The sequence below is a fragment of the Daktulosphaira vitifoliae genome, unplaced genomic scaffold (genome assembly GCF_025091365.1).
Source record: "Daktulosphaira vitifoliae isolate Bord-2020 unplaced genomic scaffold, ASM2509136v1 Scaffold_3, whole genome shotgun sequence".
Classification (NCBI taxonomy): domain Eukaryota; kingdom Metazoa; phylum Arthropoda; class Insecta; order Hemiptera; family Phylloxeridae; genus Daktulosphaira; species Daktulosphaira vitifoliae.
Window position 1 is genome coordinate 27,725,185 of NW_026099574.1, and position 16,300 is coordinate 27,741,484.

General features: G+C 24.8%; 1 protein-coding gene and 1 long non-coding RNA gene across 7 annotated transcripts in view; one reads left to right on the forward strand and one right to left on the reverse strand.

Moving 5' to 3' along the window:
* LOC126900682 (RNA 3'-terminal phosphate cyclase) overlaps nucleotides 1–16,300 on the reverse strand; it is a 28,157-nt gene that overhangs the window by 6,132 nt on the left and 5,725 nt on the right. For 2 of the 6 annotated variants that reach the window (XM_050676584.1, XM_050676582.1), the window contains exons 2-11: nucleotides 10,051–10,206; nucleotides 8,965–9,082; nucleotides 8,448–8,580; nucleotides 8,261–8,384; nucleotides 7,125–7,183; nucleotides 5,026–5,182; nucleotides 3,318–3,430; nucleotides 3,097–3,250; nucleotides 1,661–1,765; nucleotides 1,382–1,436 (exon numbers count right to left, since the gene is read on the reverse strand). In XM_050676584.1, the coding sequence (XP_050532541.1) occupies nucleotides 1,382–1,436; nucleotides 1,661–1,765; nucleotides 3,097–3,250; nucleotides 3,318–3,430; nucleotides 5,026–5,182; nucleotides 7,125–7,183; nucleotides 8,261–8,384; nucleotides 8,448–8,580; nucleotides 8,965–9,082; nucleotides 10,051–10,206 (1,174 nt within the window). Of the gene's footprint in view, nucleotides 1–1,381; nucleotides 1,437–1,660; nucleotides 1,766–3,096; nucleotides 3,251–3,317; nucleotides 3,431–5,025; nucleotides 5,183–7,124; nucleotides 7,184–8,260; nucleotides 8,385–8,447; nucleotides 8,581–8,964; nucleotides 9,083–10,050; nucleotides 10,271–16,300 lie in introns of those variants that run through there. The other 4 variants (XM_050676586.1, XM_050676587.1, XM_050676585.1 and 1 more) reach the window with 3 other exon arrangements.
* LOC126900694 (uncharacterized) overlaps nucleotides 1–16,300 on the forward strand; it is a 60,777-nt gene that overhangs the window by 3,454 nt on the left and 41,023 nt on the right. The window lies entirely within an intron of this gene.

The following is a 16,300-nucleotide window of genomic DNA, read 5'->3' on the forward strand; positions in this document are numbered from 1 at the left end:
AAATGTACTGTAATTAGTAATTATAAAATTTCCAGATTGCATATTAATCTTAAAAATTTCATTTTTTTCAATTTAATAATGTCAATTTCAAACTTGCAAGTTGAACTATAAGTTATGGTAACAAATTCATTTTTTAGCTTCTATACTATGCAACGTCCCCACTATGCCGCGACTCCACTGTGCTGTTTTTTTTTTATAAATCTGACTTTTTACCTGCCCACAGGGGGGGATTTAAAATGACTTTTTTTACAAAAAATTAATTTTTTCAACTTAACTTTTGAAAGTGTTCCGGAAAGTCTGACACTTTTATATATATCTTAAATTAAAGCTAATGTAATCTACTTTATTATGTAAAAAAAACATTTCGGACTTTATTTTGTTTTCACGGTGTAAATGGCTACCAAATGCTATTTTTGTTTGAAAATTTTTGATTTTATTTTTTAAATTTTTAACTTTATAATGCTATAACTTATTGAAAAGTGTATTGATCAATATAATTTTTTTATGGGAAATACTATTTTTTAATAATCCCTTTTTCATTCGACATACTTTATCTTAATCAGGATATTAATAAGGAACTAGCAGTTTATGAAGCTTTTGGAATAATCCACCAATTTTTTAAAATTAAACACTATCTAAAGATTTGCATCGAAGCGTTTTTTTTTGATAGTGATTTTAATCACTGTCAGATATCATTATACTTGATCCAACTATGCCACGTCACCACTGTGCCGCGACCCCCCTGTGCTGGTTTTTTTTTTTATTTTATATTAGTGTTGTAAGTTAGATATTTCTGTCCAAAAGGAAAATTTGTATAATTGTAAATATGTTTTTATTTAAATTAAAATCTGGATTAATATGCACTCTAAAAGATTTAATAATATAGATTTATACATTAAAAAAATAAATAATTTAAAGAAGATTTATATAATTTGTACTGTGATGTGCTCATCTACTTTTTTAATACTGATTTATAAAAAATGGTTGACAAATATGTGTAGTTTAAGTTGAAATTTCTTGTATATATAAATATAAACAGAATGTCTCATAAGGTTTTGATTTTTCTTAAAATTTTTGATCTAATTATAATTTCTTTGAAATTTTTTTTTAATAATTATTGCATTTTTTGACTATGTCAACTAAGGTTAAAATTTTAGCACAATTACTCATTGAATTACAAGAATTCTAATACATAGAGTGGGTGTGTATTGCAGTTGAGGGCAGCCCATACTGATGTATTTACAGGTAATATTTTATTTTAATCAATAATAAAGAAATAATAAAAAATAAATTTTTACAAAAATTATTAGTCAAGAAACAAAATAATTTTAAGTAAACAAATTTTATACTGTATTAATTCAGTTGGGATTTAAACCAATACCTTCACAAGTAACTTTCATTAGCCCATCATTTGTTGGAGTTATTTCAAATCTCACCTAAAAAATACATTAAATATGATAAATGAACTGTACTATTTATAGACATTATATATAAACATAGAATAAAGAAGCTTAACCTCAAAAAAAAAAAAAAACATTGAAAAATAATACGTTTGTTAAAAAAAAAATTGGGAAGGATAAATTACAGTTAGTCTCAATAGAAATTTTAACCACTCTATGTTTATGCAATTAAAAGTTAAATTAGTTATTTTTTCACTTACATTGGTGAATTCTTCAACAATGTAAATAGCTGTTTTTGTGTGAAGTGTAATTTCTCTACACTTAATTTGAGATTTTCCGTTAGCTAATGCCATAAATATAATAATCTAATAAAATACACATAATAGAGTAAAATTTATATATAGTTAATAAAGAAATTAAGTTCTAACTAAAAATTTTGATAATTTTTTATCTAATCAATATTTGACACTTAAATTTTTTATTATAATTTTTGCATTTTTAAACTACATTATATTTAGCTACATTTTATGACATAATATTGTTTTAATTTATTGTTCAAGAATTATTATATAGTTATAATATGAAAACTATATCAAGTTAATTATGTAAAAAGTTATTTAATTAATTCCCAATTATTTAAACCACCTAGTATACATTATTAACTATATTATACGATAGAATTTTTGCAAATTTATTACTAGACATTTTATTTCAATATAACAAATATTAGTTCAATTTTATGTAACGAATAAATTACATAGGATATCATTTTATGAAATTTAAGACAATAATTTTTAATTTTATTTATAGTATTATTTAAAGGGGTCGTCGAGGCCTAGTGGGTAGAAATGTATGTTTCACCGCACAGGGTTGCGAGTTTGACCCTAAAGTACCAAAAAATTTTTTTTGTGATTTTCTCAATGGCGGTCTCTGGTGCAAGCCAGCCATAATACCCATCCCATCCATCATTGGCCAAGCCAAGAACCATCTTTGACTCATTAACATATGAAAGAGGGCTGCCACCCTCTATAGCATGTTAAGTTCAGGAAATATAAGAATGCAAAACTGATGATTATTATTACTTATAGTATTACCTAAAAACTTTTTATTTTTACAAAATATAATAAGTTATTATTATATTAAAATACTTATATGGGGAAGTATTTTATAATTAATAAACAACAGTGTTAAATTTGACCAAATTGTATGAGCAAACAAATTTTTAAGAATAAAATGTAAGTATTTTTTAAAATATTAGCTATTTATTTGATTTATCTAACAATGAAAGTTCAAAGTATTCTATTTATTAAAATTAAAACAACCCTGTTTAGCATCTAACTTAACTATTTATTTTAAATGGATTCTATTAATTTGAAACCATAAAAACAATTAATAAAAATAATACACATGAAGAATGGCCATACACACGAAGAAGGAGACTAGAAACTTATTCACCCGTTGCAGAATCAGCCCTCACATAAATATTTAGAAAATAATATTTATAGCTATTAATAATATTTTTAAGAGCAAATATAAAATTAATTTATGATACCCATAATTATTTTGCTAGTAGCACCTATGAGGATACCACCATATCTTATTTAATACTACACAATTGTGTGAGTTTTGGCAATAACATAATGTTTTTGTCACCGTGCACAAATTAAAAAGAAATAATTTTTATCACACAATTTACATTATCCATAGCATAAGCATCTACACATGACTTAGAATTTAATTCTTTTATAAGTTTATTGCAAGCTTCATCTGTGACATTTGATACAGTAGATTTTTTAAAGTCATATAAAGTAGAGCTTCCAATTAAACATTTATCATTTTCAGAAATTAATCTAAAAGTGAAATAAACTTAGTTTTAATTAATTAAACAAAATATGAATATTTCCGTATGAAACTTACACTATACTTCCTCCAGGACTAAGAGAATCTTTTACATCAATGTCAATATTAACTTTCTGGTATCCAAATTTATTAAGTTTTTTTGTTATAGCATTATATAATTCTTTAGCAATCTGAAAATAAACATTAAATATAATATAAATTAATCAATTATGTAATAGTAACAATGTTTTTTTTTTTTATTTTTGAGAAAAGACATTATTGAGTTTCATTATTATCTATGAAAATAGTGAGTAATTATAAGTCTGATCTAATGATAATATTGTTATTTGTGTATATAGTTTGCTATGAATGTATTATTATTTAAACTTGGTTTAATATATGTATTCTGTTTTTTTTTTGTATTTCCTGAAAAGTAGCAAAAAATAATTTGTGCTTTTTCTTATAAAAAAAAAACCCAGCACAGGGGGGTCGCAGCACAGTGGTGACGTGGCATAGATGGATCAAGTATAATGATATCTGACAGTGATTAAAATCACTATCATAAAAAACGCTTCGATGTAAATCTTTAGATACTTTTTAATTTTAAAAAATTGGTGGACTATTCCAAAAGCTACATGATCTGCTAGTTCATTATTAATATCCTAATTAAGATAAAGTATGTAAAATGAAAAAGGAATTATTAAAAAATATTATTTATCATAAAAAAATAATGTTGATCCATACACTTTTCAATATGTCATAGCATTATAAAGTTAAAAATGTAAAAAATAAAATCGAGAATTTTCACACAATAATAGCATTCGGTAGCCATTTTCACCGTGAAGACTAAATAAAGTCCGAAATTTTTTTTTCGCATAATAAAGTACATTACATTAGCTTTAATTTAAAATATATATAAAAGTGTCAGACTTTCCGGAACACTTTCAAAATTTAAGTTGAAAAAGTTCTACTTTCTACATGCATTTTTTATATTTTAAGCCCCCCCATATATAGGGAAATGGTCCGATTTACAAAAACAGTATGTCAAAGAAAAGATGTATATAAATACTACTTCCCGTGAAAAAATTGTACTGATCCATACATTTTTCAAAAAGTTATAGCATAATAAAGTTAAAAATGGAAAATACAAAATCGAAAATTTTCACACAAAAATAGCATTCGGTAGCCATTTTCACCGTGAAGATAAGTTAAAGTCCGAAATTTTTTTTTTTCATGATAAAGCATATTACATTAGCTTTAATTTAAGATATATATAAAAGTGTCAGACTTTCCGGAACATTTTCAAAATTTAAGTTAAAAAAATTAATTTTTTGTGAAAAAGTTGTCATTTTAATACCCCCCTTGTGGGCAGGTTAAGGGTTAAATTTATAAAAAAAATATACCAAATGAAAGGTAATTATATTATTCATCTATATAAAAAAGAATTATATTGATACGTTCATTTTTGAAAAAGTTATGGCACTTTTAAGTAAAAACGATTTTTAAATTTGTAATTTTTTTGGAGGTTTCCCCCATTTACGGGGAACGAGGGAATTTTTTTCAATTTTTAAGGGTAATGTCTTCGACTAGATACAATTTGTGATCTTTTGATGTATCGTTGAAAGAAATCCGTTCGGTGAGAGCTGAGAAAAAGTGGTAACAGACACAAAAAAAAAAAAACACATCTTAGTAAAACCAATACCTTCTCAGCTTCGCATCGAAGCTAAAATGTCCAATTGGTCTATTATTCATTTATGTTTTAAATAAAATTAAAATTAATACATACTTGATTTTTTTGGGATAAGTGAGGTGGCCCAGATATTAAAATTGTTCCTTTTATATTAGGATGTTTGCCAAAATCTTCAATAATAATAGGATTTAGTGGACCAGTAAGAGGATTAACAGTTAATTGTACTGTTCCTCCACCTTTTGGAAAAAATCCACTAAATGTGTAAAATATAAATTTATAAATAAAAATTTCGATTTTCAAATAATTTTTACAGTGAAAATTATATTTTTTTAAATAAATTCAGGATTTTATTTTTTGAGGAAACCTATATTGTTTTTCTATATGTATATTTATGATTTTGTCAGCATATATTTTAATATTGCAATTGGGATTATTTTTTTTATTAAACTTTTGAAGTATTACAATATCAAAATAGTAACAAAAATTTCATATTAACATAGCATAAAAAAATGCTCACTCATAATACTTCTTAACTTGATAAATTTTAACTTCACAGACTAATTTTCAATGGAAACTCTAAAAGCTATTTCAAAATGTTTCAATTTTTTAAGTATCAGTTAGAAAATTATTGTTATTGATCACATTTGTCACTAATAAAATATATTTTTCTATAGGTGTACTTACTACCCCAAATTATTATTTTGCTTCTCCAGTTTTTTACAAATATAATTTTTTTTAGGTAAATATCAAAACAGAAAACATCCTCACAAAATTTTTAACCAATTAGTTAGTAATTATAATAATTTTAACATCTTTGAAATTTCGATTGAATGTGCATATATACAGATTGGAACAAAATTTAACTGATAACTCTTATAATGTTTGATCCAATAATCATTTTATTTTAATTTTAAATTTGAAAAAATGTTGCATTCTTTAAATATGTTAAAATCAGATTTTTTATTATTTTAAATTTTTTCAAAAATTAAAAATGCTTTTTTTATTAGTTTTTCTAACAAAATATCCCTGAAGGGATAAAAATGTTTATTTATAATTTTTTAAATGGGAACCACTATTTTTGATTTGATAATAATAAACGATAGGAAAAAAAATTACAAACAATTTTGTTCTTATAATTTTTTTTATCCGAACAACCGTTTACGTTTTATAATTGTTTAAAGATTTTGACTACCAGAAAAAATATTGTCATTTATTACGTTTCATAATATCGGTGGCAGTGCAACCGGTAATTTTGTTAGAACCTTTAGTCTTACAAAACCATAGACTTAACTATTAATAATACACCGAAAACCTGGGTTGNAAACCATAGACTTAACTATTAATAATACACCGAAAACCTGGGTTGAATCTATTATTGTTATCACTCATTTAGTGAGTAGTAAATTTTTATTACTAATTTACCTGTCATAACTTGATCAATAAAATTTGGTTTATGCAACTGCAAATAAAAATAATGTCTTCTGTATTTAATACAGTAAAATGACAATAGAAATTTGGCCTGAAATCATTTAAGTTTAACAAGCTGTAACGAACGAACGGTTAATCAGATAAAAAAAGTTATTAGATCAAAATTGTTTGTAATTTTTTTTCTATCATATTATAAAGTTAAAAATAAGGGTTCCCATTTAAAAAAATTATAAATAAGGGATTTTATCCTTGAAGGGACGAAAAAAAAAATGATTTGACTACATATTATTGTAGTTTTTTGAACTTGAAATTTTTTCTCTATAATAAAATTTAAAATTCTCAATATTTTCTGAGAAAATGAGTGTCTTACCAGATTTCGATCACCCTGTATATATAATACACAATCCACATATTCTATTACTCATTTTATGTATTATAATGCTTGTAATTTAATAAATTTTTGTCCTAAAATTTTTTTTGACCAATGAAAAGTACTACTTGCTGGCTATTTTTAAATTTTGAAAAAATTAAAATTTTTTTTTATTATTATTAAAGTACTAATAAATTGTATAATTTTAACATAATCTAAGAAGGCATAAATTATTTAAAAATTAATTACAGTGAAATGTTAATTGTATCAAAATTTTAAAGTATTGTCAGTTGGACCTGTTATATGAGGAAATTCATCCAATTGTAAAAAGAGAATTTTGTAATTAAGATAAAATGTTAAATTAAAATCTTATAGAAAACTTTATAGTTTTACATACCGCTTTATAATGTTTGCGTTACAATCAATTCCAAATTTTTTGAAAATCGGAAATAAAATCTAAAATTGAACAATAATAAAATGATACAGTTAATATGAATACAAATAGTATATTTAGTTTGAATAAAGTTTTTAAAATCTTATAGTAATATTTTAAATGATGTTTAATTTTAAATTATAAGCATACAAGGTGTGTTTAAATAGTATCAGGAATAATAATATTACCTCTAGTTGAGACACTTAACTTTAAAAGAATGATATTATTTCACATTTTTAATCGATTTTACACATGTAGCACTGTGTAGTTACATAAAATTTTGAAGCTTTTAACTTATGTTACTTTGATTTTATACCATTTTAATCATAGTCAGTTTGTTTCATTTTGTCATGTCCAAAATTAATAAACAACAGATTTTCATCAAATTTTATTTTCAAATTGAATACAAATTTTATGGAAAAGTATAAAATTATATAAAACAGTTTATGGTGATGATTTTCTAATTTATTTACCAATTTTAAGCATTGAATAAAATGGTATAAAATGTGTAAAAAGGTGGAGAATTACCAAAGATTAACCATATGTCATTTTGTAATTGGGTCAAATTTAAAAAAAAATTATAAATGGAAAGAGTTAATGTAGAATTTGTTTCACAATTTTTAATGTCAGAACAAGAAAAAATTTGAATGATGATTAGTTATTAACTAATAAATTATTTCACTGATAGCTATGTCACTAAAATCTTTATATAGGACTATAATAATACTAAGTTTTGATAACATTTTAATCTTTTTTTTCCCTCTAGCAATAATATGGACCGCTTTGGAACTGCCATTACTTCATTACTTCAGGGCAGTCTAATAACGTTTTAACCCAGTGTGAAACAAAATTTATCGCACAAGCTTTGTACATTAATTTCTGACATCACAAATCGCTCAACAAAATAAACTGACTATGTTTAAAATGGTATAAAATTAAAGTGAAATAAGTTAGCAGCTTCAAAATTTGAATTTATATTTAGTACTATGAGAGAAATATACATTAATATTTTTTCAATTATATTAAATCTAGACTAGAGATATAATAGTATTTGTCCAGGTACTTATTAAACACACCTTGTATATATTAAAAATACATACTTTGATCACATAATCCATTGAAGGTGCAAAACTCACATCAGTACCTCCTTTCATAATAATATCTGAACTGTGTTTAGTAAATATTGCTACTGGAAGAATTGATTGAATCATTAAAGGAATACTCCTAAATTATTACTTAATTAAAAGTTAATAATTAAGTTTATATATTATAATTTATATAGCTTACGCAGCTGTTTTTGAATCAATATTTAAATTAAACTTCCCCATTTTTAATGACTTAGGATGAAATGATAACTCACAAGAATTGACTTTATCACCTTCTGTAATTGCATGACACATTTGTTTCACTAAATGAATTCCTTAAAAAAAATAGTTATGAACATTATGTATAACATAGATAGTTGAAATATTATAATTTAATCAAACATAGTTATTATATGACGTACATTAAGTTGTCAACAATATTTTTAAATTTTCATAAAAATTTATTCCATATAATTTTATTAATAAATATATTTTTGTGTTTCAAATGCATTGGATTATTGGAATAGGGAAAAAAAATTAAATTAACTTTAGATTATTCCAATGGTTAAAGTAATTAGGGGTTGGAATCCAAGAAATATGTCAAAAATTCATTAATGCAAAAACTAAAACTAAAATTTTTTACAAAACTAAAAATTATTAGTTTTTTATTAATTATTATTAATTATAAATGTATTCATAATTAGTTGGATAATTTTTACCTGCTAAGTGTTGAGGTTTTAATCCTGAGTTTGACCGCCCAGCTCTTATTTTAGTTATTTTTACAGGTTGTTCAAAAAGACTTGAAAGAGCTATACTCAATCTGATTATTTGTCCTCCCTAATATTAAAAAGAACTTTAATAATTAATCAAAAATAATTTTAGTTCGGCTAATATAAAGTAAATTTTTAAGTGACAATTTTTTTATCTAGAAACTATATTTTGTGAAAAAGTGAGATTTTAAGGAGTTTATTAAATATCATTCCTACAATTTTTGTGATTAAATAATTTTTCAGAGAAGTTTCAAGTAAATCTTGTCATAAAACATATTTAGACTAAAACTATTAGAAAAATCATTATAATAATAATTTACTGTATAATTTTCTATGAAAATTGAAATAAAATATCTGAGGTTACCAATAAATGAAAAATAAATTTTTTCTCCACCTCAAAATATTTTTATATAACACTTTACAGGGATACAACAGATCTTTTTCAAATTCTTTTAATTATTTACATTTTCAGACTGTTGAATCTAAAATAATAAGAGTTGTCAGTTAGATCTGTTTTATCTGTATATTTTTTTCAATTTGTGGGTACAATGTTGTTAAAACTTATGTATTTTATTTGATTTTAGAATGAAGTGTTAATAAAAAATGGTTTAAAAATTCAATAGCAATAATATCAGTAATGAAATCCATTCTAAGAAAAATTAATACATTTTTCAAATATTTAAATGTCTAATGTGGTCTAATTAGAATTGTCTTGGGGATATACAGAGGGAAAAGTTTCACTTCCTTTTCAAATGAAAAAAATGTTGTATATTTGGCAATATTTAATTTTGGTATATGACATTCATATAACTTCCAAAATAATGACAGTTAGTCTATTTTTACTTAATCATTAAAAGGATAGAAATTTTTAACTTTATTTTTGCTCTACTGAAAAATTTATAGAAATGGGCAGTTGTTCCTCTGCACCCTTCAATTAATAATTAATATAAAAAAAAAATTGTTTTAAACATAATTCAAAGTTTTTTTTTGACATTTAAAAAAATTAAAAGTAAAAATTTTAAAAATTGATCGTACGCCTTCTAAAATACTACCATCAATTTCTTTAAGTGTCATTCTTGAGTTTATAATAATGTTTGATATACCACTTAAACCAATAAAAGAAAATAATATTAAAATACTGAAAAAAAAATGACTAAAAACATTAGAGTTTTTTTTAAAGTTTTCATAACACTTATGGCATAGATTAAATACACATAGATAGACCACGCCGTACACAATTTTGGAAGTCCAATTTTTATCATGAATGGACGCAGGGAAACGATGCGCTGGACGCAGGCGATTGTGCTGATAGATAGCGTAAATTTTGAGTGCTTCTATTGGTTGAAATATACGTGGTATTTTAAATCTTTAATAATTATTAAATGAATGTATGATGCACATAATTANAAAAAAAAAGGTCAAATAAAAGATTTATATAAATGATTTTTGTCATAAAAAAATTGTATTGATCTATACATTTCTTAAAAAGTTATAGAAAATAAAGTTAAAAATGTAAAAGAAGTGTAAAATGTAAAATGCACTCAGACAACAGATATTGTTTATCCATATAAAAAATTGAAACTCACATTCAAGTTATTGCACATATAAAATCATAAAAACATTTCATTTAAAATAAGGTAAAAACTGATTAGACTATCTTTGATTACTGTTAATATAGTAATATCATAATTGCGCAATTTATCAAAAGTTTTCTTTTTATAACTGTATAGTTCTTTAGATCAGCTCTCCAAGTATTTATTCCACCAAGCTTCATACAGCTTCATAGCTTCATACAATTGTATCACAACTCCTATTTTTCTTACATCTTTAGTTACAATCCTCATATTTTTAGAGGATTCTTTCAAAAGGTCGTTTTCATGCTGGGTTGTTTTCGATTACATTTCTTATTATCAGAAAAAAATTAAAAAATATTTTTCTTATCAAATTAAATTTTTTTTTTGACAAAATTATCCTGTTCCTTCCCGATTTTCTTAGTGGTTGGTATAATAACTATGTACATATTTTTCATTTTAGTTTTAAGTTTAATGTTCAATTGAGAATGTCAAGCAGTTTGTCTTGAAAGATTTAGCTTTCAACGTCTGGAGCATGTTGGATTTACCAGAGGGCATTTTCATACCCTTTTTGTTATGACTGATAACGCCAATCACACTTTGTTTTTATAAAGTAAAAATTGTGTACTTTTCGAAATAATTTAAAACTCTACAAGCTGAACATTTTTTGGAAATTTTAAGTATGACAATTAGAAATATGAAATTATTAATCCTTGAATGATATTGAATAAATTATGTTAAATATCTCTTAAAATTATATAATTTCTCTTAATAGTTTATTACGTGATAGATTGTTTGAGGTTCAAAAGTATAGATGAAACTGTACTTACTTTGTACCTAATATTAATTTTGTGTAATAAATGTACTAAGTTTACGTTTCACGCTACGCGTTGTGTAGTCAATATAAGTATTTAAGAAACCGATTCAAATTTGAAATAATACGTCTTCTTTACACAAAATCTATGACTAAACTTTATATGTAATAGATTCTAAACACTATATTTTTATGATAAATAGAACTTTTATAATGTACCCTAATTTTTGTTGAATAAGTATAATTTTGAAAAAGTATATTTTATCGACACCAATATTTTTTAAAGCTTCCTCTGGTCTAGTGAAAACAAGATTCAAAAATATTATCATCTTATAAAAATTTTATCAAGGTGGTATAGTAGTGTTTGAACCCATAGATTAAATACACATAGATAGACCACGCCGTACACAATTTTGGCAGTCCAATTTTTATCATGAATGGACGCAGGGAAACGATGCGCTGGACGCAGGCGATTGTGCTGATAGATAGCGTAAATTTTGAGTGCTTCTATTGGTTGAAATATACGTGGTATTTTAAATCTTTAATAATTATTAAATGAATGTATGATGCACATAATTAAAGTTATTGTTATACACGTTATAAAATGTGGTATTACAGTACAAGCTAAACTGTTGATCTCTAAATATTTTTATAAATTATTTTAAACAGAAAGCATAATGACTCAAATAAGTATTAACTTATTGGTTCATTCTTTTTTGTAGGTATTGAGTAAATTCTATACTAGTGCCTTTTTAAAAAATATCGTTAATAAATATTTCTGACATGGTAAAAATAATTCAGATTATTTAATCTTTCATATAACTCTTTTTTTGAACAATTAATTTATAATTTTTATGAAAATAACAAAAAAAGAGTATAAAACAAATCAAAAAAATATTTATTAACAGACAAAACATAATATATATATATTCCTTTATAAAATTTAGAATTCTAGACGAGTTCCATGGACTATTTGTCTTTTCAATGCTACCTTGCTTTAAAAGATTTTTTAATTGTTTATCAACTTCCTCGTTATGACACATAGGGTATCAATTGTTTTATATTAATTGGATGAGCATTAGGAGTAATTATTTTATGTACAATTTGATTAGTATAAGATAATTTATCATCGGATAAAATTAATATATCATTAAATTGATTGTATAAATTATTAATAGACGACTTTTCTTTACTGTTTAAATGATTTAAATTAAGGTTTTGATTTAAAAGAGATAATCTATTATTATTATTAGTATTAACATTATTACAATTGATAGTATTTACATATTATTTATGAGCACGAAATCTTGTGCTAAAAAATCAAATTTAATATTATTTATAGAAATCGAAATATCTTTTTCTGATGTGTTTAAAATCGGTATGATTGCGTATTTATCTTTGATTTATGTTATACAACTTCCAATAAAAACATTTTCTTAATTATTATAGGATCATATATATAGCTAGAGATATAATTCCAGTTGTATAATTAGTATGGGTCATTTTTACTTTAATGATAGATTCTGACAAGCCCAATTTCATGAATTCATGTGACCTTACAAACTTAACACGATTAAAAATAAAATTTAACACTTTATGAGAGATCGTAAAACAATTGTACTATAGACCAGAGTTTCTCAAAGTGTGGTTCGCGGACCCCCAGGGGTCCGCGAGCACATATCAGGGTTAGGTCTTTAAAACTGTAGGTCTTTAGATGGGGGTCCGTGATTCATTTGACTTTGAGAACCTCTGCTATAGACCACGTAAAAGAGTACGATTTAATAATACGATATCTCGGCGCCAGGATTATATTTGGAATTGCATTAAAAACAGGATGTATTAGCGATGTTTACATCTTATTGTAACACGAATTATCATGCCTATTTTGTATTTTTGTGTTGTTTTTAAAACCTATCAATGTAAAAATATCCAACTAAATAAAAAATCTTTCCTATTTCATAATCACTATTCATATTTTCACTAGAGTACTGAAGACTAAGGTCCCTTTTGCGTGGTTTTATCATTTAATATATTTATTTGTATTATTATCTGTATAATTATAATTATAACAATGAGTACACAACGTGGAAATAAGTGTATTTTTTTTAATTGCGGTAAAAACAAAAGAGAAAACCCTAATCTCAGATTCCACCGTTTCCTGAAGGATGATCGATCGATGCAATAGGTATTAAACTCTGGTATGTATAAAGTACTTTTGTACACTGAAGAATAATTTTAAAAAATTGTATTTTTATATTTTTAACCAAATACTAAACCATTAAAAATAATACTTATAAACCGTTCTATTTCTCAATATTTGTCATAGCCACATTTTAAATGGAATATCTAATTCTATAAGGTAAAGAGTGAGTAGAGCTATTTTTTTATAACTAGACATTTTCTAGCCGTACTCTTCCTCTCGCTTAGGTATAAAAATATCAAATATTATTAAAATGATGAATTAGAACAATTTATGGACTATATTGGGTGTTATACACGTGAATTGTTATTTATTTTATGAACATTTGTTTTTCTTTTAAAAGTATCATTATTATCTTGAAATTACTTCATAAATGTTATTAAATTACTTATTAATTACTTGAAATAAAAATAATTAAATTTCGTAATTTCGTTACAGTAAAATAACGAAATTAAAGTAATGAATAATTTAAGTTACTTAAATTTACAAGACTGATTTTTATCAAAAAATGTATAATGTTAAAACACTAGATGAGTCGATTTGGTTACGACTATAGATCAATTTATTATTTTTAACATTTTTTTAGTTTTCAATGAAGGGTATTAAATTAATTATGGATAAATATTTTTTAGGAAACACCAGTTTATTAAATTTATCTGTAGATGAATTGTATAATAAGTATGTTTGTTGTGATCATTTTGAAGCCTCCGATTATCTTAGTGAGAAAAAAATTTATTTGTCTAAATCGGCTATACCTCAAAAATATGACAAAAATGATGAGGTAATCAAAGTTTTGACTCCAGTTAGGACTTATAAAAAAAAACAAGAAAAGACACCAACAGAATCGCCAAAAGTTTCTTTATGTGCACAACAGTTATTTTCACCCTCAACTTCTACTTTGTCACCAGCTACTAGAAATTTCATAAACAATTTAACTGAAATGCCATCCACTCCTGTTTCTCACAAAGTATCGCAGAACAATTATGAACAAAAATGTCCAAATATTTCTAGTCCAGGTACATCTTTTAAAAAATTTAAATGTATTGTTCAAAAACATAAAAAATTATTGAAAAATAAAAATTCTCTTGTGACTAAATTAAGAAGCAAATTAAAGTGTTCAAGAAACCAAGTTCAAGTCATAAAAAAAATTAAATATTCAAGTAAGAATTCTAAAATTTTAGCTGAAATGCAAATGTTTCGTAATAATAAGTCTAGAAAAATTTATTCGCGAGCTCAAAAAACTTTTGCTTTAAATTTATTTTATAAATCTCCTACAACATATAAATTTTTAAGAGACCGCCAAGGTATAGTTTTACCTGGGGTAACATCTATAAAAAGATGGATTGGTAACTCTAAATTCCGACCCGGTTTTAATTCAGCTTACCTTGACCACATAAAAATTAAAGTTGGGCTTATGTCCCAACAAGATAAATTTTGTGTAATTTCATTTGATGAAATGAAAATCAAAACTTTTCTTGAGTACTCTAAATTTTTAGATTGTGTTGAGGGTTATGAAGATTTAGGACATAAAGGTCGTTCTAATTATCTTGCTTCTCAAGCCATGGTATTTCTTGCCAGAGGCTTATATGGCAGGTGGAAATTACCTTTGGCATATTTCTTATCTGGTACTTCTATGAATCAAACAAATTTAAGTAGTTTAATTGTAGACGTAATTTCAAAAGCGTCACAAATAGGTTTACTTGTGACTTCAATAGTTTGTGATCAAGGTACTAATAATACGGCTTCGTTAAAAAACTTAGGTATGTTTGTAAAAAAACCATTTTTGGAATTGGAAAAAAATAAAATATTTTCAATTTATGATATACCGCATTTGTTTAAGAGTTTAAGAAATAATTTTTTAAAATACAATTTTATTTATAGAGGTAATGAAGTATCATTTAATGATATTAAAGAGGCCTATAACATAGATAAAAACAGTGGAACCAGTAGAGCTCTTTTAAAAATTAATGATAGTCACATTCAACCTGGCCCTTTCCAAAAAATGAGTTGTAAATTAGCGCTACAAATTTTTAGCAATACTATGTCCGCAGTGATAAAAACATGTGTAAGTACCGGACAAATTAAATCGTCAACAGCTGCTGCTTCTGCAGACTTTCTTAAATACATGAATGATTTATTTGACGTTCTTAACAGTACAAAACTTTTTGATAAAAATCCTTTTTCTTGCGCTTTATACAGTAAAAATCCCAAACAATTAAATTTTCTAAAACAAGCCAACATTATTATTAGTGACCTTAGATTATCACAACCTATTAAAAGATATGGAGTAAAACCTCCATGTTTTGATGGTTTGCTATGGAGTATCAACGCTGTTATAATGTTATTTGAGCAACAGCAAAATTTAGGATACGATTATTTAATAACTAGTAGGTTAAATCAGGATGTTTTAGAAAACACTTTTTCAGTTTATCGTCAAAGGGGAGGTTTTAATAAGAATCCTACGGCTAGAACTTTCAGGGCATCATTTAGAATTCAAGCTAAACACAATTTAATGAGATCATCTGAAACCTCAAATTGTGAGCTAGATGATGAAACTAATATTTTAGATTTACCTTTATCTTCCACTGACGAGACTAACGACGAAACTACAACTGAAAATCCTATCGATTCCGATTATAGTTCAGACACATCTGAAATATCTTCCTTCTCTAATTCCTGTCCTACCATACAAGAACATCT